This window comes from Cynocephalus volans, chromosome 11 (genome assembly GCF_027409185.1).
Source record: "Cynocephalus volans isolate mCynVol1 chromosome 11, mCynVol1.pri, whole genome shotgun sequence".
Classification (NCBI taxonomy): domain Eukaryota; kingdom Metazoa; phylum Chordata; class Mammalia; order Dermoptera; family Cynocephalidae; genus Cynocephalus; species Cynocephalus volans.
Window position 1 is genome coordinate 19,737,505 of NC_084470.1, and position 27,293 is coordinate 19,764,797.

General features: G+C 40.2%; 1 protein-coding gene across 6 annotated transcripts in view; it reads left to right on the top strand.

The window, feature by feature from the left end:
* The window catches only part of NMNAT3 (nicotinamide nucleotide adenylyltransferase 3), a 165,335-nt gene that overhangs the window by 43,306 nt on the left and 94,736 nt on the right, over positions 1 to 27,293 (top strand). For 5 of the 6 annotated variants that reach the window (XM_063114198.1, XM_063114200.1, XM_063114202.1 and 2 more), the window contains exon 2: positions 7,355 to 7,504. In XM_063114198.1, coding sequence (XP_062970268.1) covers positions 7,396 to 7,504 — 109 coding nt within the window. In that variant the 5' untranslated portion in view covers positions 7,355 to 7,395. The remainder of the gene's footprint in view (positions 1 to 7,354; positions 7,505 to 27,293) is intronic. The other variant, XM_063114199.1, reaches the window with a different exon arrangement.

The window sequence follows — 27,293 nt, forward strand, 5'->3', positions numbered from 1 at the left end:
TTTTCATTTCTTTATATACTAATTCAATAAACATTCATTAGATATTATTATATTACTTAGAATTAGATTGAACTGCATATAATGGAAAAATAGAAAATAATTGTGCTTAAAAGATTATTTCCCCCCAAGTAAAAGAAACCTGGAGGTAGGCAGTCTGGGGCTGGATGGCAGCTTCAGGGTCATCAGGGTCCTGGTTTTCTCTTTGCTTATTTCCTGTCAAACCTGGAGTTGGTCCTCATCCTCAGGGTCCGATAGAGCTGCCATATTCTGGCCATCATATACCAGGCAATGGGAGTGTAGAAAACAAGAAAGGCATGCCTTTCGATTTCAAGGAGAGTTCCTGGAAGCATCACCTAACACTTCTATTGAAAGATCGTTGGCCAGACCTTAGTCACATGGCCTCCCTCTGATGCCAAGGAGAGTGGAAAATATAGCAATATGCCCAGCTAAAGACAGGGATTCTGTGACCAAGGAGGAAGGGAGAATGGATATCAGAGGTCACCAGCAAATTCTGCCCTACCCGAGGTCCTTGATGTTCGTTTTCCCTGTTAGAATGTAACCTTCTTGAGGACAGAAGCAGATTTTGTTTATTCTACTGTCTCCAAGGGACTAGTACAGTAGCTGATAGGTTGTGTACTTAATTGTCCACTACCTCATACTCTTTATGGCAGACCCCAGGCACATCTCACCTTCTACCCCTTGTTGCAAGTTGGCAAACCAGCTGTGATTTGGGGCATATTCATTCTTCATCAGAAGATTTTATTTCTACCAGAATGATGTTAGACCGTCCGTTCTCTGTTTCTCAATATTGACTCTTACTCAACTGCAGGGACAAATGATGCTTAGAGCTGAGTCGTTATGGTTGGAGCTAGACGGAAGCCTACAGCAGTGATATGTGGGATTGGCTTTCCTCGAGAACACTCTTCTGCGGCAACATCTCCCAAACCAGGCTGGTCTGAGCGAGCTGCCTAACAGGCAGGAGGATGCTGAATGTGTGCCTAAGGGCTGCCAGGTTTTGATCATTGGTGACTAGAAAAGTGGTGGAGGCTTTTTCAAGTATCTGGAAGCATCTGGAAGCAGGTTAAGGAAGTGGTGAATTATGTCTTAAACATGATGAAAGGAAAGAGGAGGGAGCTAATACTTTTGGAGAACCCCCTATGGGTTCTCCAGGCACTGTGCTAGCTAGATCAACTCCAATAATCCTCATTAGAACTCTAAGAGGTGTAAGTGATTATCTCCATTTACCGTGTGGCTCACTGAGGCTTAATGGAGTTGATTAGGCTCTTTATCAGAAAGCAAACACAAACCTTTCCCTTCCAGGTGTGTTGAAAGAATCAGCATCGAGGTGTGTCAAGTTTCTAATAGAGTGCCCAGCCTATTGCTCAGTAAACCCAGTAGCCATCCCTCAGCTCCATCATACTGCAGCACTTGAGATTAGTCCCCAGCTCGTGAGTGTGGGATTGCAGGAGACCTCATTCCGTTCCTTGTGCTCCTTCAGATCTTTTGAAAGTTCTCAAAACTGATGAGCAGGCTGCCTGCTTTCCTGGGAATCTCATAATTAGGATGAATGCTTAATTGACATGTATGTTTCCTCCAAGGGGAGGCTGGCAGAGGACCCGCACACCGACACGGAAGGCTGGAGCTGCTTTTGTTCCCAGCAGCACGTGTGCCCATAGCAACAGCCAGCCAATCCAACAGAGTTGAAAAGAGAAAATACCAGGTTTGCGTGAAGGTTGATCACCCTGGAGAAGCTGACAGGCTGGCGCAGATGGAAATGATTTCCCTGGATTCTGAAAAATGTGGTCGTCAACCCCACAAATACAAACCGTGTCTCTTGTTTTCCTTAAGATGAGCAGTCTGGTCAAGAGGTCTGTGTAATGAAAGACATTTGTAGAATCCATTTCCATTCTGCCCAAAGCCATCTGCTTTATGTCTATAATAAACAGGGGTGTTTTCAGCCACTTGCTTGCTGGGCCAGTAGAGGGGCTCACCACAGGGAAAGGCAAATTGACTGCCTCCCATCTGCAGTGACGGCACTTAACCTTCCCACCTCACCTGCGTTCCTGTCCCCTATGACAGCCCATGACAAATGGGCTGAGGGGCGCATGGCGGGTTAGAGTTCAGTACATGTGGGGCACTGGCCAGCATCACATTACCTCGGCAGAAAAGGCCATCCTCCGGGAGGGACAACCTGACCGACTGGAGCCGGCTGGGGCCTCCTGATGCACCGATCCCCAGCGCTGGAATGCTCTTTCTGAATCACAAACTTGAGTCAGTCGTGCCCCGGTTGCAGCTCCTCCTTCCCCGTAGGATAAAATCTAATCTGTGTGTGCACGAGGCCCCAGGCCTGCGCGATCCCTCCTGGGCAAAGTCCCTCTTACCATGTGACATAATGTATTCACAAGTCCTGAAGATTAGGACGTGGACATCTTTGGGGGCCTTTATTCAGCCTCCCACAGTGAGGTGTTTAGCTCTGAGCCCTCGCCCCAATGGTTATTGCGTGTTGAGTTGTCCTTTCTGTAGATCACTGGAAGCTCTGTGAGGACAGGGGCCATATCTGCTTTGCTTTCCAGTGTACCCCAGTGCCTGGCAGAGGGCTGGCCAGTAGTAGATGCTTCATAAGTAGTCGCCCAGTGGATAGATGGAAGGTGGGCAATGCCAGAGACCTGGCTGCTGGGGAGAAACCAGATAGTGTCTGAAAACATGCAGTAACATATCTTCAGAGGGGCAGGGTGGCACCTGGGAAGTAGAATCTGGAGGGAATTGGCTGGATTCTGCCCTGGAAAAGCGGCAGCCATGACCTCCAGTTCTCCAAGGCAGGGGGATGGCCTCTGTGTCAGTGTGCAGGCAGCCAGGATATCCCTCGAGGGGATCATGGCATTGAAGATGGCACCACAAGGTGGGATGTCTTGTTTGATTCCAGTCTGACTTGGGTGGAGTAGGGTTTGGGGAGGAGTCTTGAGTACCTGTAGGAAGCTGGAAAGGTCTATTTATATCTCTGGAAGGCCCAGTCTATTGACTGGGACAAAACCAAAGAGAGGAAGTAGACATCTGATGAAAACACTTGGTCAGGGACAGTCATTCATCTCTCATTCATTCCATTCCACGCACACTTCCTGAGCATCTATTATATGCTAAGCACAGTGCTGGAGTGAGGGGACCAAGGAGAATGAGAAACTACCCTCTAGGAGTTTACTTTCTACTTGGGGAAGAGAGACATGGATAAAAAGCAGTGACAGTTCTGTGGTCAGTGAAAGAAGAAAGTGATAAAAGTGAGTCACAGGTACAGCGTTGGCATGGTGGGGGCAGGGGGCATGGGGTAAATATTCCAAGGGAAAAACCTCAGAGGCAGATCACCAGGTTGGCAGGGTGAGGAGGGTATTCCAGAGGCTTGTAGCTGCATTTGCCCAAGCAGCGCGTTGTATTTGAGGAGCAGGATGAAATGCTGTCTAGGTGACTGTAGGGTGGGAGACTGTAAGCTGGAGAGGGGGCCAGGGCAGGGGGCCAGAGGTGGAATCTGTTTCCCTTATCTACAGTTTAATAATACATTCCCTAAGAAGGCCATATGCCACCTTTGCAATTTGTTAAATCCTTCAGCAGCAATTATTTCTCACTCAGTGGGCCGCCATTAAATGCTTATTGGTGAGAAACCTTTCCCAACAGCAAAAGTCTCCCACGCTTGCTTCATCTCACTAGATATTATTTGATGATGGGGGCAGATAGGTCACTTTTATGGCATGCATCTTGCCTTGTGTCTGATGATATCTGCACTCAAATCAGAGCCAGGTTTATTCTCCTGGTGGACCCCTGAAGTGAGCCCATTTCAACTCTGTCATTGCGTTTCCCTGGGTCTGGCTTGGGAGGGTATTTAGTTGAAGCAAGTTGGAGCATACAGACAGTGCAGGTGCACCGACCTGGCTCCTGAGCCTGGGAATGTGCACTCACTGTGTCTTCCAGCCTGTGGTGTGGCTCAGGCACAGTCATCATTAGAGCAGTGTGGCTCAGCATGCCCATGTCAACAAAAGAAAACGAAAGAGAGGTGCTTCATAAAGGTCATTTATTCTCTTTCCCAGCACCACACTTCATTGCTGTTGATGCCACCATTCAAACAAATGTTCTAATTTACCGTTTCTGGGAACTTTGGGGAAAATGGATCAAAACCCCAGGTTACCTGAGATGCTGTAGTTACATGTTTTAATGGCTCTAGAAATTCATATTTTGTCAAAATAAAATAGAATTTTGAAAGGCTTTATAATAGTTGTGAAAAACAGCCACCCGCTTCAGATACACTCATTATGAGGCTGCTCTTGTGAATAGCTTGGCACACTTTGCAAATAATATCTCATTAAACCATCCAACCTCCCTAGGAAGAAGCTAGTAGCAGCCCTAGACTGCTTTCTTCTCACACAGTATGGGAGTGTCCCTGCTGCCTCAAAGGAAGCTTGGAGAGACTGCAGTCTGCCTGGGCTGAGAGCTTTTCATCTTATGGGGCCTACTGTCCGGTGGGTAGGAAAGACACATGAGCAGGTTTTTATAATAGAATATGGCATGTGATTTGCTAAAGGTAAGTCAGAGATCAGCTGGCCCGAGCAAGGTGTCTAGAGAAGCTACCTCGGCAGCCTTCTACACTCCCAGCTCCCAGACAGTTATATCCCCAACTTTGTGGCAGTAACTGTGTATTAACTAATCCAATTCCCAATGCCCTTTCCCTTGCTGCTTTCCTCTGAAGAGGCTGGGAAGCTAAATATGTGCTTTTCCAGCCTCCCTTGTAACTGGAGTGGCCATGTGACCTAGTTCTGGCCAATGAGACTGAAGCAAAATGTATATGGGAGCTCTGAAAGAGCTCTTGTGTTCTTGGTTAAGAGGGACAGCCAATCGAGTTCAGCTTCTTTCTCCTCCTTCTTGCCTCGATTGAGGTTGTGATGAGTGGAGCTGTGGCAGCAGTCTTGCAACCATGAGAGAAAAGCTGAGAGAATTGCAGATCATTGTTGAGCCCATGATCCAATGTCATCAGCTGCCTACTTATAGATTTTTTGTCATGTGAGAAACAACTAAACCTTTATTTGTCTAAACCACTGAGGTTAGGCTTCTGGGACTTGCAGCCAAATGCATTCCTAACTGATACCTGATAGGGGCACCTAGCATGCAGTCAATAAATAGTGACTGAAGTCATAAATAATGTGATCATCTGAGTTGAGTCTAAACAGACTGGGGTGTTCTGCTTAGAGGAAGCCAAAATAGCATGTGCAGATGCTTGATGCAGAAAGCCATGAGGAGCTCACAAAGAAACCACTGGCAAGTAGTTTATTGTTGCTAGAGTATAAAGTAGGAGCAGACAGTGGTTCAATACAAGCCTGGAGAAGGAGACAACAGGGGCCAATTAAGAAAGTTTCCTTAGATACAAAGAAGGCCCCAGGTTCCAATGCCGAGAATTCTCCCTGTTACCCCAGAATTGCAGGATTACAGCCAAGGCCACCATAGCAAGAGGAGTAAGAAAAGAAGTGAATGCATTTCTCTTGGTGGTCACTGTGTTAGTTATCTATTGCTGCATAACAAATTACCCCAAAATGTAGCAGCTTAAAACCGCATTTATTTATTTATTATTTTTATTTATTATCTCAGTTTCTGTGGGTCAGGAATCCAGATAAAGCTTAACTACATCTCCTGGCGGAGTCTCTTATAAAGCTGCTAATAGGGAGTTCACAGGGCTGCAGTCTCATCTGGAAACTTGACTGGGGAAAGAGCCACTTCCACACTCATGCACATAGTTGTTGGCAGATTCAGTTCCTCATGTGCTGTTGGACTGAGGGGCCTCCAGTCCTCACTGGCTATTGGCTGCCAGAGTTCTCCCTCGGTTCCTTGCCCTGAGGACCTCTCCATAGGGCAGTTCACGGCAGCTGGCTTCATCAGAGTGAGTGGGTGAGAAAGCAAAAGAGGTGAGCAAGAGGGGAGCCAGAGTCCTTTGTAACCCCGTTTCAGGAGCGCATCCCACTACTTTTGCTGTGTTCTATTCATTAGAAGAAAGTTGCCAGATCCACTCAAGGGCAGGGATTACAGGTGAATACTGAGAGGCGAGGCTCATGGGGAGTCATCTCAACAGCTGCCTGCCACAGACACACTACCATCTCCTTCTCCTTCTCCCTGCTCATGGTCAGCAGCTCCTTCATCATCATCATCGCCACAGCCCCAGTGATTATGTGTTAATAGCTCTTATGCACCAGACACTTACCATGTATAACTTATCTATCCTCACTACAATCTTGTAAGAGTAAGTAATGTGATCCCCATTTTGCAAATGAGGAAACTGAGGTGGCTCAGAAAGGGGCTGTGATTAGCCATAGGCCTCACAGCCTTCCTCCCATGGAGCTCTTCACCCCTAGCCTCTGGGAGGCAGCATCTCAGAGGCAGGAGAGCCATGTCTTCTGGCCTGCCCTGGAGCCCAGGCTGTTTCCTCCTTTCCTTTAACCTCACCCTGGTACTGATAGCGACAGAGAGGGGAGGCCAGAGGGTGGGCTGAGCCCTCTCAAAATGCTTGGGCTCCAGATAAAGGACCATGGGTGAAATCAGAATAATGTCTGTAGGTGAGATAATAGACCTGTAACAATGTTAATTTCCTGATTTTAATCAGTGTTCTGCAGTTATATAACAAAATGTCTTTGTTCTTAGAAAACACATACTGAAGTACTTAGAGGTAAAAAGGAATTATGTCTGCAACTTACTCTCAAACATTTCCAAAAAAATTACTTATAGGTATATACAGGTGTGTGTGTGTGTGTGTGTGTGTGTGTGTGTGTGTGTGTGTGTGTGTGTGTATGGAGAAAAAGAAAATGAATGATAAAGCAGCAAGTGTGGTAAAATATTAACATTTGCGGAATCTGAGTAAAGAGTATATAGAAAGTCTTTGTACAAATTTTGCAACTTTTTTATAAGTCTGAAATTATTTCAAAATAAAGTTTTTTATAAGTGCTGGTCTACTCTGGAACCTCATGAGTTCTATCTGATCTATCAGAAATGACATCATGGTGGTCTTACAGACCTCCTTTTGGCCCATGAGAGCCCATGGAGGGTTAAGAGCAGGACATGGGCTCTAAGGTCAGGCTGCCTGGGTTCCAGTGCTGGCCTAACAGCTGCTAAGGTTCCTGAGCTGTATAAAGTGAAAAGATTTAGCAAGAGAAGGCATATACCTTGGCGTAGTTCCTGGCCCATGGTGAGCCCTCCATAAATATTATTATTTTTATTGCCTCTTCATTCATCTTACAAGTGAGGAGTAATGACCTGTATATGGTTTAGAGACACTGATCTGGACAATCGTCTGGGTGCCAACTCCTTGACATGAGCATTTGTCCCCATGAAGACAGGGTGGCCACTGCAGTGTGTGTAGATGTGCCTGACAAGATGAAGAACCGAATCCCTGTGGTGCTCCTCGCCTGTGGCTCCTTCAACCCCATCACCAACATGCACCTGCGCTTGTTTGAGGTGGCCAGAGACCATCTACACCAAACAGGTCAGTCAGGAGACCCCAAGTCCAGAAGAACTGGTGGGTTGGGGCTTGTGAGGCTTTGCTGCCTGCTGTCATCTTCCCCATCATTGAAACTTCTCAGTTTGTCCATTTGCAGCATAACTAGTGGCATGCATTTTCTCCTCATATTCATGAGACGTATGTACAAGTCATACCACTGGCTACAGAGTTGATCATGTCTCAGGGTCTCCCCTCCCTACCCACGTCATATTGTCCATGAATGTTAAAAGAACAGCAGGTACTTTACAGAACCTGGGCCTCACTTCCTGGTGCTCCCAGCATTTAGCTACCAGCCAGATGAATAGGTAGCATGTGCCTTCGAAAGCTCCTGATACACTTCAGTGCGTAAGCAAACGTCCAATACTAGGGATTATGACATTTTCTCCTTTTAAAGAATAGATAGGTCCTAAATGATTACAAATTAACAATCTTGTATAGGTCATTTCCAATACAAATGGCATGACTTTGTTGGAAATATTTAATCAGCTGGCAATCTATAGTCTGGGAATGTTTCATCTGCTTGACTGCCCATTTCGTTATTAAGAGAGTAAAATAGCATCCGGAATCTACATGATTATTTATGAAGAATAAAAATCATGTACTCATATATGTTTATGTCAGATATATGAGGGGTCTTCAAAAATCTCACGGAAAGATTCATATTATCTTTTAATTCTATTTTTCCCTGAACTTTTAAAAGTACTCTCATATATGAAATTATTTATTTATGTATTTATGTATGTATTGTGTATTCATATATGTATTTTGTATTGTTCAAAAAATTTTGCCTCTAAGGGCATTGTTTTTATACCAGGATCAATTTCAATCTTCTTTTAATATAGAAAAAAGTATTTGAGTAACACATAAATCATTTCTTCAAAGAAATTATGTCAAAGTATTAGTTTATTTTAAAGGAAATGTTTGTTTACAAAACATTTTTTTATTATTGCTAAAGTGAAAGTAATTGTCTATCTTTAGTAAATAAATAACTCTCACAAAAGAATAAAAGAAATCCAAACAATCCAGTTAAAACTGGCCATTGGACAGTAGCAGGCAATATACCAAAGAGGAAATATAAATGGTCAATAAACTTGGGAAATGATGCTCAAAATCACTAATAATCAATGAAAATGCAAATAAAAATATGATAAACACCACAAGGTTATAAGCACCATGAGGGCATCTACTGTAGTTGCTTGAACACCACAGAATTGCCACCATCTGTCACTGAGCTTTTGGTGATCAATAAATATCTGTTGCAGGAGAAAATAGTTTTAGCCTGTAAGATTGGCAAAGATTAAAAATTAAACAAAATTCAGTGCTGGCAGGATAGGGAGGGAAACAGATAGTCTCGTGTACTGGAAGTGATAGGAAAAACAATAAAACATTTTTGGAGGACAACTTGGTGTTCTGTGACCAAAAATTTAAGTCTGTACCCATGACCTATAATGAGGAGAAAAATCAATGGAAATCAAAACAGAACTGATGCAAATGTTAGAATTAGCAGACGATGACATGAAAATAGTTATTATAATTATGTGCCGTATGTTCTAAAGTTAAGTAGAGACATAGAACATATAAAGGGCCCAAATCAAACTTCTGGAAATGAAGACTGCAAAATGTGAGATGAAAAATACACAGGATAGAATTAACAACAGATTAGATATTGCAGAAGAAAAGGTTAGCGAACTTGAAGATATAACACGAGGAACTATCCAAAATAAAATACAGGGAGAAAAAAGAATTTTTAAAAAGATAGAAAGAATCTCAGTGAGATTTGGGATAACTTCAAGCAGTTTAATACGCTTGTAATTGAAATCTCAGAAGAAGAAAACAGGGGAAACAAGGAAAAAAAATGTATGAAGAAATGACTGAAATTTTTCAAAATTTAATGAAAACAGTAAACTCACAGATCCAAGTAGCTCAACAAACCCTGAGTACAAGAAACAAAGAAAACAACACCAAGATATATGATAATCAAATTTCTCAAAATCAGTAAAAAAGAGAAAATCTTAAAAGGAGCCACAGAAGAACAAAAATAGGGATGAAAGCAGATTTCTTGTTGCTGAATACTCCGAAAGGAAATTTAGTGAAACAACATATTTAAAGAACTGAAAAAAAACTGTCAGCCTAGAATTCTATATGCAATGAAAATATCTTTCAAAAACAGAAGGAAAGTAAAGACATTTTCAGATATACAAAAGCTGAAAGAACTCACTGCCAGCAAACCTGCACTATAAGAAATGCTAGATTCCTTCAGGCAGAAGGAAAACAATACCAAATGGAAATAAGGATCTACAAAAAGAAATGCAGAGCATTGGAAATGGTAACCACTTGGCTTATTACTTAGATTTTTTTCTTATTATTTAAATTTCTTTAAAAGGTAATTAATGCTTTAAACAAAAATAACAAAAGTATATTGTGGGGTTAATGACATGTAGAAGTGAAATATATGACAACAGTAGCATAAAGGCTGGGGAAGTATACTGTAAGTAAAGTGGTGTAATATCACTTAAAGATAGTGATGTTAAAGATATATATTTTAAACCCTAATGCAGCCACTAAAATAACAATGCAAACAGTTACAGTTAATAAGCATACAAAAGAAATAAAATAAGAGTCAGAATATACTCAGTTAATTCAAAAGAAGAAAGAAAAAGAGGAAAGGAGGAACAAAAACAGATGGGACAAATAGAAAGCAAATAACAAGGTGAGAGACTTAAACCTAACTATATCAATAATCACATTAAATATAAATAGTCTAACAACTCCTACTAAAAGACAGATTGTCAAATTTGATAAAGTAAGCAAGACCCAAATACATACAAGTAGTACACTTTAAATATAAAAACACAAATATGTTAAAAGAGAATAGAAAACTATTCCATGCTAATATTAATTAAAAGATAACTGGAGTGACTATACTAATATCAGAGGAAGTTGATTTCAGAGGAAAGAATATTACCAGGGATTTTAAAAGGTCATTTCATAATTATGAAGAGGTCAATTGTTTAAGAGGAAGTAATCCTAAATCTTTTTTGCACTTAATAATAGAACTTCAAAATACATAGGATGCAAAACTCATAGGATTGCAAAGAGAGATAAGCCAATCCACAATTACAGTCAGCTATTTCATTTTTTTCTCACTAATTAATAAGCACACAGAAAATTAATAAGGATGTAGAAGACTTGAACAACACTATCAACCGGTCCAACCTAGTTGACATTTATAGACCACTCCACCAAACATCAACAGAATACACACTCTTTTCAGGGGCACACAGAACATTTACCAAGATAGATCATATTCTGGACCATAAGACAAATCTCAATAAATGTAAAAGGACTGAAGTTCACACAGAGGGTATTCTCTGACCACATGAAATTAAATTAGAGATCAATCACAGAAAGGTCTCTGGTAGATCCCCAAATATGGAAATGAAATAACATACTTCTAAAAACCCATGGGTCACAAAAAAAAAAAAAAAAAAGTAAATGTAAATTAGAAAACATTTTGAACTGAATGAAAATTATAATATATAAAAAATTGGGGGATGTCATTAAAGCAGTACTTAGGGGGAATTTTATAGCACTAAATATATTAGAAAAAAAGTAAGGTCTAAAATCAATGATTTCAACTTCCACCCTAAAAAATTAGGTAGATCAAATGAAACACAAAATAAGCAGAAAAAAAGAAATTATGAATAATCAAGGTCATAATGAATAGAAAACAGAAATGGAAGATCAGTTAAACCAACTATATGCCTATAAATTTGACAATTTAATTGGGATAGACAAATCCCTTGAAGGACACACTACCAAATAAAGTCACTTAAGAAGAAAAGGATTTTAAAAAAAGAAGAAATAGATAACCTAAATAGCCCTATATCAATTAAATAAATTTGATGTGTGGTTTACAAACCTTCCCACAAAGAGAAAGATTATTTCATTGGTGAATTCTATTGAACATTTAAGGAGGAAGTAATACCAATTGTACACAAACTCTCCAGAAAAATCCAAAAGGAAGGAATACTTCCCATCTCCATCTGTAAGACCAGCATTACCTTCATATCAAAACCAGGCAAAGACATTACAAAAAAAGAAAGCTACATACCAATATCCTTTATGAACTTGAATGTATAAATCCTAAACAAAATGTTTCAAAACTAATCGAGCAATACATATAAAGGATAATCTATCACCAAGTGGGATTATCCCAGAGATGCGAGGTTTGTTCTGGCCAGTTAGCTCACTCAGAGCGTAGTGCCAGTAACATCAAGGTCAAGTGTTTGGATCCCCATATCGGCCAGCACCCCGCAAAAAAACACAGAAAACACCAGTCAATGTAATTCAATATATTAACAAACTAAAAAAGAAAACCATATGATTATCTCATAGACACAGAAAAAACAATTCTGAAAAGCCAACCTTAATCCTAATTAAAAAAAAAAAAAATCTCTCAGCAAACTAGGAATCGAAAAGAACTTCCTCAACCTAATAAGAAAGGCATCTATGAAAAACCTACAACATTTTACTTCATGGTGAAACACTGAATATTTTACCCCTAAGACCTGGAACAAGATAAGGATGTCCATTCTCACTAGTTCTGTTCAACATTGTTCTGGAGGTTCTGGTCAAAACAATAAGGCAAGAAAAAGAAATAAAAGGCATCCAGGTTGGAATGGAAAAATGAAACTCTACTTGCAGATGATATAATCCATACAAATTTACAAAAAAGCTATTAGAAATAATAAGTGAGTGAAGTTTCAAGATGGCGGCGGCTGCGGCGGCTGGCGCGGAGTAGCTGAGGTGGAAAAGGTGGCCACTGGGCCTCAGGCAGCCGGGAAACTTGTGGACCTTTCTCTGGCCATCTCTTAAGGGAGGACTGCTGCTGCTGGCCGGTCGTGGGGGCTCAACGCCACTTTGCCCCCGGCAGGAGAGGCTGCCTCATTTACAGGCAACAGCTTTGAAGTGTGGAGCAGGAAAAGAACTGATTCTTAGCTGCAAAAGCGAGTCTTGAAACAGGGAACACGGCGCCAGGGCTGCTGTGGATGCAGCCAGGATCCCGGAGGCTGGGGCCGCACTGAAGGCGGCCAGCTGCCCTATCCAGGATTCGAGGTTTCAGGCCGGCATTAAAGAAGACTCCTGGGAGCGCCCGAGCGGCGCCGCGACTGAACAGCCCGAGGCGGCAGCGCCGAGAACACGGAAGGCAACAAACCAGAGACAGAGCGAGCGCCCGACCTGGCACAGCACTGTGAGTGATCCCTGGCAAAGCTCTGTTCGGGGGGTGGATGCCCACGCGGCTCCCCGCCTGCACCACCAGGCCACTCATTGCCCCGGTGCTGCCTCCATTTTCCCAGGTGCGGGCAGCTCCGCCCTGCTCGGCCATCACTGAGCCCATTTGCTTGGCCTGGCGCGGGGCTTTCCGGACCCTGCGGGCCGACCTCCTCTCCCACTCCCTCCACGGTTCTCTGGCAGGGCTGGGGGTGTGGGGCGTCCCGACCAGTTTTGGGAGGGCTAGGAAGTACGGGCGGGCCGACTGTCACTCCACCACACCCTGGACTCCGGCCCCGGTAAACTTCCTGTTACTGGGAGGCAGATACCATCTCTGCGACCACCAGTTTGGAAAAAAGCCTAACGAATTTCTGGTTGGGAATAGTGTGGTAGGAGAGTTCCCAGGTCTGCTTGAACCTGCCGGAGAGCAGGCTGCAGGCGGGCACTAGACTCGGTTTATACCGGGGGGATACAAAGGTGAACAAGACCCGAGAAAGATCTACACTGTGCTACAAAGGCACCCAGAGAGACTGGTCGTCTGTGCCTAGCAGAAACCTGGTAGACTTCCTGGGCGAGGCGGTGCTGAGCAGGGTCTTGAAGGCCCAGCTGATAGACGAGGGGTGCAGAAGACACGCCCCAACCCAGCACAGTGTGCACAGAGGGGGGAGACGTGCGGCCAGGGAGGCGGAGACTCGACAGAAACCACACACCCGGTGGGGTCGCCACTGCACGATCTAACAGCCTGGGCCAGAGCACACTGAACGGGGAGAAGTCCTGTACAGAAAGTGAAAGCTCAACAGAGATCACACACCCTGTGGTACGTGATCCACCAGCCCAGCAGAGTACAAGCTGACCAGAAAGGTGGATCCCCGGAGAAGCCCAAGACCCGAGGCAACCACACACACAAGACACTAGAGGCCAACTGAGCAGTCACGGCGGGAGCCATACCAAATTGGCAACCACAGCAACATCCTAGTTAGTCATTAGTCTTAAACCGGTGGACTGTGAAACCCCCTGCCACAATGAATAAACACCAAAAAAAAGACACCAGAAATACAAAAAATCAAGAAAGTACACCACCAAAAGTTAATAAATCTCATACTCTAGATCCTATAGAACAAGAAGCCCTTGAAATAACTGATAAGGAATTTCGAGTGATAATTCTAAGGAAACTGAATGAGATACAAGAAAACTCAGCTAGACATCATGATGAAATGAGGAAAAGTATACAGGATCTGAAAGAGGAAATATACAAGGAAATCAATGTCCTGAAAAAAAATGTAGCAGAACTTGCTGAACTGAAGAAGTTATTCAGCGAAATAAAAAACACAACGGAGAGTTTAACCAGCAGGCTTGTCGAAGTTGAAGAGAGAACCTCTGAACTTGAAGATGGGCTGTTTGAAATAACACAAGCAGACAAAAAGAAAGAAAAAAGAATCAAGGACATGGAAGAAAATCTGAGAGAGATATCAGACAACCTCAAGCGCTCAAATATCCGAGTCATGGGTATTCCAGAAGGGGAGGAAAATGGAGATTCCATTGAAAACATATTCAACAAAATAGTGGCAGAAAACTTCCCAGGTATAGGAAAAATCACAGATCTTCAGATCCAGGAAGCTCAACGATCTCCAAACGTATTCAACCCAAAAAGGCCTTCTCCAAGACATGTCATAGTCAAATTGGCAAAACTCAGAGACAAAGAGAGAATCTTAAAAGCTGCAAGAGAGAAGCGTCAAATCACCTATAAGGGAGCCCCAATCAGGTTAACATCAGACTTTTCATCACAAACCCTAAAAGCTAGAAAGGAATGGGATGATATTTTCAAAATACTAAAAGACAAAGATTGCCAGCCAAGAATACTCTACCCTGCAAGGCTATCCTTCCGAAATGAGGGGCAAATAGTATATTTCTCAGACAAACAAAAACTGCGGGAGTTCACTACCACAAGACCACCCTTACAAGAAATCCTCAAGGGAGTACTGGGTTTGGTTCCTGAAAAATAACTACCACTGCCATAAAAACCTAAGAAAAATCTAAACCCGCTAGTACAATAAAAATGGCATTCATGAAGAGAAAACAAGCTAACAAAAACACTATCTACAACCTAAGGAACCAACAAACAAAGAAACCAAACATTAAATCAGAAAGCAAGGAACAAAAGACACCTAAGACAACCAAACAACCAATAAAATGCTAAGAATAAATCAACACCTTTCAATAACAACTCTTAATGTTAAAGGCTTAAATTCCCCAATTAAAAGACACAGACTGGCTGACTGGATCAAAAAGCAGGACCCAACTATATGCTGCCTACAAGAGACCCACCTCACCCATAAAGATTCACACAGACTAAGAGTAAAAGGATGGAAAAAGATTTACCATGCAAACAGAAAAGAAAAACGAGCTGGAGTGGCTATTCTTATATCTGACAAAATAGACTTTAAACTAAAAACCATAAAAAGAGACAATGAGGGACACTACTTAATGATAAAAGGACTGATCCATCAAGAAGACATAACAATCATAAATATGTACGCACCCAATGTTGGAGCAGCCAGATTTATAAAACAAACTCTATTAGACCTAAAGAAGGAAATAGACACTAATACCATAATAGCAGGGGACCTGAACACTCCACTGTCAATATTAGACAGATCATCTAGGCAAAGAATCAGTAGAGAAACACAAGATCTAAACAAGACTCTAGACCAATTGGAATTGGCAGATATCTACAGAACATTCCACCCAACAACCTCAGAATATTCATTCTTCTCATCAGCACATGGATCATTCTCCAAGATAGATCACATATTAGGTCACAAATCAAGTCTCAATAAATTCAAAAAAATTGGAATTATCCCATGTATCTTCTCAGACCACAATGGATTAAAACTAGAAATTAATAACAAACAAAACTCTGGAAACTATACAAACACATGGAAATTAAACAGCATTCTACTTAATGACATATGGGTCCAAGAAGAAATCAAGCAGGAAATCAAAAAGTTTATTGAAACTAATGAAAACAATGATACATCATACCAAAACCTGTGGGATACTGCAAAAGCAGTATTGAGGGGAAAATTTATTGCATTAAATGCTCACTTCAGAAGAATGGAAAGATGGCAAGTGAACAACCTAACACTTCACCTTAAAGAACTAGAAAAACAAGAACAATCCAATCCTAAAGTTAGCAGACGGAAAGAAATCATTAAGATCAGAGCAGAACTGAATGAAATTGAAAACCAAAAAACAATTCAAAAGATCAACGAATCAAAAAGTTGGTTTTTTGAAAAGATAAATAAAATTGACAAACCATTAGCATGGCTAACAAAAAAAAGAAGAGAGAAGACTCAAATAACAAAAATTAGAAATGAAAAAGGCGATATTACAACTGATTCATCTGAAATACAAGGAATCATTCGAGACTACTATAAACAACTATACGCCAACAAATTTGAAAATCTGGAGGAAATGGATAAATTTCTGGACACACACAAGCTCCCAAAACTGAACCGTGAAGACGTAGAAAATTTGAACAGACCAATAACAATAAAGGAGATTGAAGCTGTTATCAGAAGGCTCCCAACAAAGAAAAGCCCAGGACCAGATGGATTCACAGCAGAATTTTACCAAACATTCAAAGAGGAATTGACACCGATTCTTTACAAACTATTCCAAAAGATTGAAACGGACGCAAATCTCCCAAACTCATTCTATGAAGCAAACATCATCCTGATACCAAAACCAGGTAAAGATATAACCAAAAAAGAAAACTACAGGCCGATATCCTTGATGAATATAGATGCAAAAATCCTCACTAAAATACTAGCAAACAGAATACAGCAACACATACGAAAAATTATTCATCACGATCAAGTGGGATTCATCCCAGGGATGCAAGGTTGGTTCAACATACGCAAATCAATAAATGTGATACACCATATTAATAAACTCAAACACAAGGACCATATGATCATCTCTATAGATGCTGAAAAAGCATTTGATAAAGTTCAGCACTCATTCATGACAAAGACCCTCTATAAGTTAGGTATAGAGGGAAAGTATCTCAACATAATTAAAGCCATATATGCCAAACCCACTGCCAATATCATCCTGAATGGGCAAAAGCTGAAAGCTTTTCCTTTAAGAACAGGCACTAGACAAGGATGCCCACTCTCACCACTCCTATTCAACATAGTGTTGGAAGTACTAGCCAGAGCAATCAGAGAAGAGAAGGAAATAAAGGGCATCCAGATTGGAAAAGATGAAGTCAAACTGTCCCTGTTTGCAGATGACATGATCCTATATATCGAACAGCCTAAAACCTCTACAAAAAAACTGTTGGAATTGATAAATGATTTCAGCACAGTAGCAGGATACAAAATCAACACACAAAAATCAGTAGCATTTCTTTTCTCCAATAGTGAACATGCAGAAGGAGAAATCAAGAAAGCCTGCCCATTTACAATAGCCACCAAAAAAATAAAATACTTAGGAATTGAGTTAACCAAGGAGGTAAAAAATCTCTATAATGAGAACTACAAACCACTGCTGAGAGAAATTAGAGAGGATACAAGAAGATGGAAAGATATCCCATGCTCTTGGATTGGAAGAATCAACATAGTGAAAATGTCCATACTACCCAAAGTGATATACAAATTCAATGCAATCCCCATCAAAATTCCAAAGACATTTTTCTCAGAAATGGAAAAAACTATTCAGACATTTATATGGAACAATAAAAGACCACGAATAGCCAAAGCAATGCTCAGCAAAAAAAATAAAGCTGGAGGCATAACACTACCTGACTTTAAGCTATACTACAAAGCTATAATAACCAAAACAGTATGGTACTGGCATAAAAACAGACACACTGACCAATGGAATAGAATAGAGAATCCAGAAATCAACCCTCACACTTACTGCCATCTGATCTTTGACAAAGGCACCAAGCCTATTCACTGGGGAAGGGACTGCCTCTTCAGCAAGTGGTGCTGGGATAACTGGATATCGTTATGCAGGAGAATGAAACTAGATCCATACCTCTCACCATATACTAAAATCAACTCAAAATGGATTAAGGATTTAAATATACACCCTGAGACAATAAAACTTCTTAAAGAAAACATAGGGGAAACACTTCAGGAAATAGGACTGGGCACAGACTTCATGAATACGACCCCAAAAGCACGGGCAACCAAAGGAAAAATAAACAAATGGGATTATATCAAACTAAAAAGCTTCTGCACAGCAAAAGAAACAATTAAAAGAGTTAAAAGACAACCAACAGAGTGGGAGAAAATATTTGCAAAATATACATCTGACAAAGGATTAATATCCAGAATATATAAGGAACTCAAACAACTTTACAAGAAGAAAACAAGCAACCCAATTAAAAAATGGGCAAAAGAGCTAAGTAGGCATTTCTCTAAGGAAGATATCCAAATGGCCAACAGACATATGAAAAAATGCTCAACATCACTCAGCATCCGGGAAATGCAAATCAAAACCACATTGAGATACCATCTAACCCCAGTTAGGATGGCTAAAATCCAAAAGACTATGAACGATAAATGCTGGCGAGGCTGCGGAGAAAAAGGAACTCTCATACATTGTTGGTGGGACTGCAAAATGGTGCAGCCTCTATGGAAAATGGTATGGAGGTTCCTTAAACAATTGCAAATAGATCTACCATACGACCCAGCCATCCCACTGTTGGGAATATACCCAGAGGAATGGAAATCATCAAGTCGAAGGTATACCTGTTCCCCAATGTTCATCGCAGCACTCTTTACAATAGCCAAGAGTTGGAACCAGCCCAAATGCCCATCATCAGATGAGTGGATACGGAAAATGTGGTACATCTACACAATGGAATACTACTCAGCTATAAAAACGAATGAAATACTGCCATTTGCAACAACATGGATGGACCTCGAGAGAATTATATTAAGTGAAACAAGTCAGGCACAGAAAGAGAAATACCACATGTTCTCACTTATTGGTGGGAGCTAAAAATTAATATATAAATTCACACACACACATACACACATACACACACAAACGGGGGGGGGTAAGAAGATATAACAACCACAATTATTTGAACTTGATACAACAAACAAACAGAAAGGACATGGTTGGGGGGGAGGGGGGGAGGGAGAAGGGAGGGAGGTTTTGGTGATGGGGAGCATTAATCAGCTACAATGTATATCGACAAAATAAAATTAAAAAAAAAATAAAAAAAAAAAAAAAAAAAAAAAAGAATAAGTGAGTTTAGTAAGGTTGCTGGATACACAATCAATATACAAAAATCAATTGTTTTTCTATATATAGCAACAAAGGATCATAAATTGAAATTTAAAAATAATACTATTCACAATAACATAAAAAGAAAAAATACGTAGAAGTAAATCTGGCAAAGGTATGCAAGACCTATACTCTAAAAACTAGAAAACAGTGCTGAGAGAAATTAAAGACAACCTAGGTAAAATGGAGAGATGTACCTTGTTCATGGGTTGGAAGGCTCAACAACGTTAAGATTTCAGTTCTTCCCAAATTTGTCTGTAGATGCAACACAATCTCAGTAAGTTTTTTTGGTAGGAATTGATAAGCTTATTTTAAAATTCACATGGAAATGGAAATGACCTAGGATAACTAAAATAACTTTGAAAAAGAACCATGTTGGAGGATTAACATGGAAAGAGGCTCAGTAGCATAGGGGAAATGCAGATTAAGACCACAGTGAGATACCACTGCACCCTTATGAGAATAACTAAAATTAAAGACTGACCGCACCGAGCATGCGCAAGGATGGGGCGTGGCTGGCATTCTCAGACACTGTCAGAGGAATGTAAACGATGCAATGACTGTGGAAAACAGCTTGGCAGTTTCTTAAAGCGTTAAACGTACACCGACTATATGATGCAGCCATTCCACTCCTAGGTATTTATTTACCCAAGAAAACAAAAGCATATGTTCAGGCAAAAACTTGTGCATGAATGTTCGGAGCAGCTTTAATTATAGTAGCCCCAAACTGAAAACAAGCCAAACGCCCATCAATGTGTGAATAGATTAAAAGGTTGTTTATCTGTATGTACAGAGGAGTAATACTTAGCAATAAAAAGGAATGAAGCAACAATAGAGATGAATCTCAAAAGAATTATGCTGAGTGAGACAAGCCAGTCCAAAAAGATTATATATTATATAAATTCCATTTATATAAAATTCTAAAAAATGCAAAGTAATCTATAGTGACAGCAAACAGATTAGGAGTTGGAGGACAGGGGAGCAGCACAGGGCAGGAGGGAAGTGGAGAATTTGGGAGATGACAAGTATTATCTTGCTCGTGACATTGGTTTCGGGGGCATATATGTATATCAAAACTTATCAAATTATACCAAAATACTTTTTTAAAAATACTAAACTTTATTTTTAAAAGACTCCACAAGGTTGCTTCAGTCATATATAAAATGTGATGAATTCTTTAGGATAAGTGACCAAATTTTTTAACAAATAGCAAGATAGAAATAGGAATTGGAAACTATGTAATTCAACAGAGATTTAAGAGACAAAAACTAAATAGCATATATGGACCTGGTTGAAATCCTGATTCAAACAAATCAACTATAAAACAATATTCATGAGAGAACTGGGGAAGTCTGAAGACCCACTGGATATTAAATGATAATAAAGGATTATTGCTTAACGTTTAAGGCTAATAATGATGGTGCTGTTGTGTTTGAATAAAACATGTCCTTCTCTCTTAGAAAAGAGACGCGTCATCTCTCCAGGGACAGATGTTTAAACAGCACCTTTACTCTCAATTTGAATCAGTTCACAGTTAAGCCTGAATGAAAATCTGGTCTCACTGCTGACTTTCTTTTTTCATAAAGAAAACTAAATCTCCCTTCTGTTGGTGTATTTTCACCGAAACAACTCAGTTTTAATTTGATACTGCATGCATGTAAATTGAATTAAACAAGCTGAAGCAATTTGTTTAGTACCTTTAAATAGAAATTAATAGTGTCTTCCTAGTTTGCTGCAGTAACTTTAATTCTTTTTTTGTTTTGAACTCTTTGCCCTTTCACAAGAATTCCTTTTTCAAGCTAATTGTCCTTCCTTCCTTTCTTTGTTTATTTCCCCCTTTTTCTCCTGAAATAACAACAAAAACTTAAAAACTGACAAAGGCACTACACTATATAAAACTTTTAACTATCTTTAGTCCTATGATAACACGGCCTTTTATGATGAAAAAAGCATGCATTATATGAAAGGAAACTTACATCTTTAGGTTTTTATTGTTGATAATACACTACAAAGTAATACACGCTCAATGAAGAAAATGTTGAACCCAGCTAGTGTTTTATACTCCGATACTTGAAAGAATGTTTGATAATAAGATATGGGCTGGTATGAATATATGGTACCTGTGGATTTTCTGTCCTTTATAGTGTGAACCTTTAACCATAGGACCGTGCTTGTCTTGTGGGCTCTTACAAAGGGGATTCTCAAAGGCCTGATAGATGAGTTTGTGTCATGGGTGTGGGTGGTTTTAAAAAGTTCACTTGAGATTTTTATTCTTGTTTGGCTGATTTTTGACAGAAACGATTCAGCCTAACATATGATTAGTCAACAGCTTCAGACATACCTAAAGCACTCATTGAATGTATTAAGAATTTGAGCCTGAGTTTTTCTTAAGATGTTGGATGTATTCCCAGTTGGGTTTGTTTTCCCAACATGTAGTCACAAACTTACTAATGGAGGCTGAATTAAATTTAAATCCTGTTTTCTGTTATTTAGATAGTTTGTTATTTCTAATCAATGTAATTTGGCTATTGGCCTATATTTCACCAACAGTCCACTTGTATTTTTTTTTAATCAAATTTTGTCAGTTTAATTCTTATTCATTTAACAACTATTTAGCACCTGTTAGTTTATGTGTGTAATATACACTTATATCATCTTTAGTTTTTGCAAGGTAGTGTTCTGAGAGTGTTGCATGAATTCATTTAATCTTCATAACAACTCTACAAGATGGATACTGTTACTCTCCCTATTTTACAGATGAGGAAGCCGAGACTAGGGCTCAGAGAGATTGAATGACTTGCCTGAGATCACACAGCCAGGAAGTGATAGAGCCAGTCTGCCTCAGAGTCCATGGTCATAACCACTATGCCATGCTGCTTCCATTCATTCAGCAAATCTTTTGTTGAGCCTCTGTCTGTGTTGGGTGCATTGCTAGATGCAAGGACACATGGGAGCAGAAGTAGCTGCTGCACTGCTGGAGGAGACAAACACTTATCAAACCCACTGAGGTCACAATTGCCAAGATGACACACGCCACTAAGGGGACCCTCCCAGTGCTATCAGTGTGAATAGTGGCTATCTGAAATAGGCAGAGAGTCCAGGGAAGGCATTTCTGAGAATGTTAAAGGACTGAGCTGGAGAGGAAAGATGAGGCACTTCTTAGGTTAAAAGTGAGGTTGGCTGGGGCCAGGGGATGCAGGGAAAGAGCTTTCCTGGCATAGGAAAGTGCATGTGCCAAAGGCCCTGGGGTGGGAGAGAAAGAACATAGCTGCCAAGGAAAGAACAGGTTGTGGTGACAAGGAAATTGGGAGCAAAGGGAAGTGTTGCAGGAGGTGAGGCAGGAGAGATAGAGAAGGTGGCAGACCTGAGAGCCCCGAAGGCCATGTGTAAGGAAAATTGTTTTTTATCCTTGGAGCTGTGAGAAGATGAGAGTCTCTCTCTCTGTCTCTTGCGCACGCATGTGCACGTGCACAGACACACACACACGTATACACACTGAAGAATGGGTGAAGGGAAGCCAGTTCAGAGGCAGTTGAAGCAGTATTTTTGACGAGCGGGTGACAATGTCAACGAGAAGTTGACAGTTGAAGGTAACTAGGAGGTAAAGCGACCTACTGATGGATTGAGTCTGAGGGAGAAAGAGTGTCACCACTAGAAGGAGAAAGTCCTAGTCAAGGGCCAGAGTTGGGGAACAGACAAGTTCAGCTTCAGACATGTTGCATTTGAGAGACCTGTGAGAAGACAGAATTGAAGTGAGACATTTGCAAGTCACCTGTAGATAACAGATGAAGATATTCATAGGGGTAAATAAGAACAGAGAGAGAGTGCTACTGGGAGAGATGAGCCCTGAGGAGCCCCAGCATTTGTTACCCCCACAAAGGAGGATAAGCTTACAAAGAAGCCCAAGGAGGCCCAAGAGATGGAAGGAAACCAGAGTAGTTTCTGTCGCAGAAGACAGGAAAGATGAAGGGGCCTCAGCATTTAGTGTCAGAGTTTAGTGTTCGAGTTCAATGATACTGAAAATCACATCTGTGGGGTTTAGCAGTGTGGAGTTGGTGGTGATGTCTGGGAGTAAAGCTTTGTTGAAGCAGTGGTAGTGACAGCCAGATAGCTCTGCATGCAGGAGAGAATGGATGAAGAGGACATAGAGGCAGCTGGTAGGGATAGTCCTTTTGGGAAGTGAGACTGAACGTACACGAGCCAGCAGAGATTAATTGCTGTGAATGGCAGAGGGAGCAGATCAAGCCTAGCAGTCCTGGGGGAGCATGCATGCCCTGTCCAAAGTAGGGAATGGCCACACCTTCTGATTTCTCAAGAAGAGCTAGAAATAGGTATTTGCATATTTGAAAGATTGTTGGTGACTGCGTTACTTGCAATTGCAAAATATGGAAAACAAAACATTCAACTGTAAACAAATATTCAACTCTAGTAAATAAGCTTCTTTTTCGCAGACACATGGGTTAGCAATTCTGAAACTACCTTTTGTGTGTCCTAGGACTGAGTGGTAAGTAAATATGTTGTGGATAATGGAAGTCAGGTTTCTCACTGTTGGAGAAGGGAGCTGCAAATAGGGATAGAGGGAAGATAGCAATGTACTGTGATGTTGATGCCTCCAATTCCAATCCCACATCACAGTACATTGGAATTGGAGGCATCAGGATGAACTCATGGATAGATAAGAGGGATGGATGGATAGATAGATAGTATGTGGGGATGTATACAGACATGCATACATCTATATCTTAGTTCTTTGTGCTGAGAGGACCTAGAAATAATTACACAGTAGCAATAATATAAACTAGCATCCTAATTTTGGTTTCTAAAATACGATTCTGTGCTAAAAGGGCTCCTTAGAAAAATGACTGATTCTGTGGCAGGGGAGGAAAAGTACAAGATAAACTTGGAACATGTTGTGGTGCCAGAAAGTAAGGAAGAATGGGCACATGTCAAATGGACACAGGAGCCAGCCTGAAGGTCTCCCACCAGCCAAATCTGGGACAATTTGAGCATAAAAATAAATAATAAAATAGAGAATTATAACTCATTAATAAAGTTACAATCCATGAGTCTAAACAGATTTTTTTAAAAATCAATGTCTTCTTTAATTAAATGAACAAACAATTGGGAGGGAACGGGAAGTTCTTTCTTAAAGTAGAATGCCAAAGGAGAAGGAACAGTGGATAGAAAATCACCATTTGGAGAGGCTCTAGGATGCCACTCTGTCTGGTGGGCTGGACATCCTCTGAGACAGTAGCATCATTATCTTATCATTGATTGAGGGGAGCCACTACCCAAGTTGAGGATCTGTTGCTATCCTGAGTGCCGCTCTGCCAAGACACAAGATAAGAATACAAGGAGTGAGGTTCCCCATGGACTTTGCTTGTCTGTGACTTCTTTTCTAAGATTTTGGGTTCCAGGCCTCAAGTGATTACTGTGGCCTGAGGCAACAGTACTGAACAGGCCAGACATCAGGGTGGAACAAATGGACCATGAAACCCTCTGCCACAATGACTAAACACCAATGGAGAGATACCAGAAATATGAAAAACAAAGAAAGTACAACACCACCAAAAGAATATAATAACTCAAGTTCTAGATCCTATAGAACAGGAAGTCCTTGAAATGACTGACAAGGACTTCTGAGCAGTAATTCAAAGGAAACTAAATGAGATACAAGACTCAGTCAGACAACACAAAGAAATGAGAAAAAGTATAAAGGACCTGAAAGAAGAAATGTACAAAGAAATCAGTACCCTGAAAAAGAATGTAGCAGAGTTTGTGAAGCCGAAGGATTCATTCAGTGAAATAAAAAACACAACAGAGAGTTTAACCAGAAGGCTAGAACAAGCAGAAGAGAGAATTTCTGACTTTGAAGAAGGCCTGTTTGAAATAACTCGGGAGGACGACAAAAAAGGAAAAATAATTTTAAAATTTGAAGAAAACCCAAGAGAGATAACAGGCAACCTTAAGCGCTCAAATATCCAAATCATGGGTATTCCAGAAGGGGAGGAAAAAGGAAATGGCGTTGAAAACATAGTCAATAAAATAATAGCAGAAAACTTCCCAAGTATAGGGAAAGACAAAGACCTTCAGATTCAAGAAGCTCAACAATCCCCAAACATATTCAACCCGAAAAGGTCCTCTGCAAAACATATTATAGTCAAATTGGCAAAACTCAAAGACAGAGAGAATCTTAAAAGCTGCAAGAGAGAAGCATCAGGTCACGTATAAGACAGCCCTATCAGACTAACATCAGACTTTGCATTGGAAATCCTAAAAGCCAGAAGAGAATGGGATGATATAATCAAAATACTAAAAGGCAAAGATTACCAGCCAAGGACACTTTACCCAGCAAGGCTATCCATCTGAAATGAAGGACAAATAGTATATTTCTCAGACAAACAAAAACTGCGGTAGTTCTCTACCACACAACCAGCCTTACAAGAAATTTTTAAGGGAGCATTGGGTCTGTTACCTGAAAAACAACCCTCACTACCGTGAATACTCAAGAAAGAACAAATTCCAACAGTAAAATAAAAATGCTAATAATAAAGAGAAAAAAAGTTTATCTAACATCCCAAGAAGCCAACAAACACAAAAGTCAAACAGTAAATCAGAAAGAAAGGAACAAAAGATATTTAAAACATCCAACCAAAAATCAATAAAATGCCAGGAGTAAATCAACACTTTTCAATAATAACTTAATGGAAAAGGATTAAATTCCCCACTCAAAAGACACAGACTGATTGGATTAAAAAGAGGGACCAAACAATATGCTGCCTTCAAGAGACTCATCTCACCTGTAAAGACACACATAAACTAAGACTGAAAGGATGGAAAAAAGATACACTATGCAAATAGAAATGAAAAATGAGCTTGGGTATATTCTTATATCAGATAAGATAGACTTTAAACCAAAAACCATAAAAAGAGATAAAGAAGACTACTATATAATGGTAAAAGGATCTGTCCAACAAGAAGGCATAACAATCATAAATATGTATGCATCCAACATTGGAGCAGCCAGATTTATAAAGCAAACACTATTAGAACTAAAGAAAGAGATAGACACTAATACCATGATAGTAGGGGACCTGAACACCCAACTCTCAACATTGGACAGATCATCTAGGCAAAAAATCAACAGAGGAACAAAAGATCTAAACAACATATTAGAACAATTGGACTTGGCAGGTATCTACAGAATATTTCATCCAACAAACTCAGAATATTCATTCTTCTCATCAGCATATGGAACATTCTCCAGGAGAGACCACTTGTCAGGTAACAAATCAAGTCTCAACAAATTCAAAAATATTGGAATTATTCCATGTATTTTTTCAGACCACAAAGGATTAAAATTCGAAATCAATAACAAATGAAACTCTGGAAATTATCCAAACACATGGAAATTAAACAACATTCTATTTAATGACATATGGGTCCAGGAAGAAGTTGAACAGGAAATCAAAAAATTTATTAAAAATAATGACACATCATACCAAAACCTGTGGGATACTGCAAAGGCAGTACTAAGGGGGAAATTTTCCACATTAAATGCTTACATCTGAAGAATAGAGAGGTGGCAAGTAAACAACTTAACACTTCACCTTAAAGAACTAGATAAACGAGCAATCCAAAACCAAAGTTAGTAGACAGAAAGAAATACTTAAGATAAGAGCAGAATTAAATGAAATAGAAACCCAAAATCAATACACAAGATCAATGAAACAAAAAGTTGGTTTTTTGAAAACATAAATAAAATTGACAAGCCACTAACTAAAAAAAGAGAGAGAAGACATAAATAACAAAAATTAGAAATGAGAAAGGTGTATTACAACTGGTACATCCAAAATACAAGGAATCATTAGAGACTACTATAAACAACTATATGACAACAAATTTGAAAATCTGGAGGAAATGGATAAATTTCTAGACACACACAAACTACCAAGACTGAGCCAAGAAGACACAGAAAATCTGAACAGACCAATAATAATCAAAGAGATTGAAGCTGTTATCAGCAGTCTCCCAAAAAAGAAAAGCCCAGGAATGGATGGCTTCACTGAAGAATTCTTAACCTTCAAAGAAGAATTAACACCAATTTTCCACAAACTATTCCAAAAGATTGAAACAGAGGCCATTCTCCCAAACTCATTATATGAGGCAAATATCACCCTGATACCAAAAC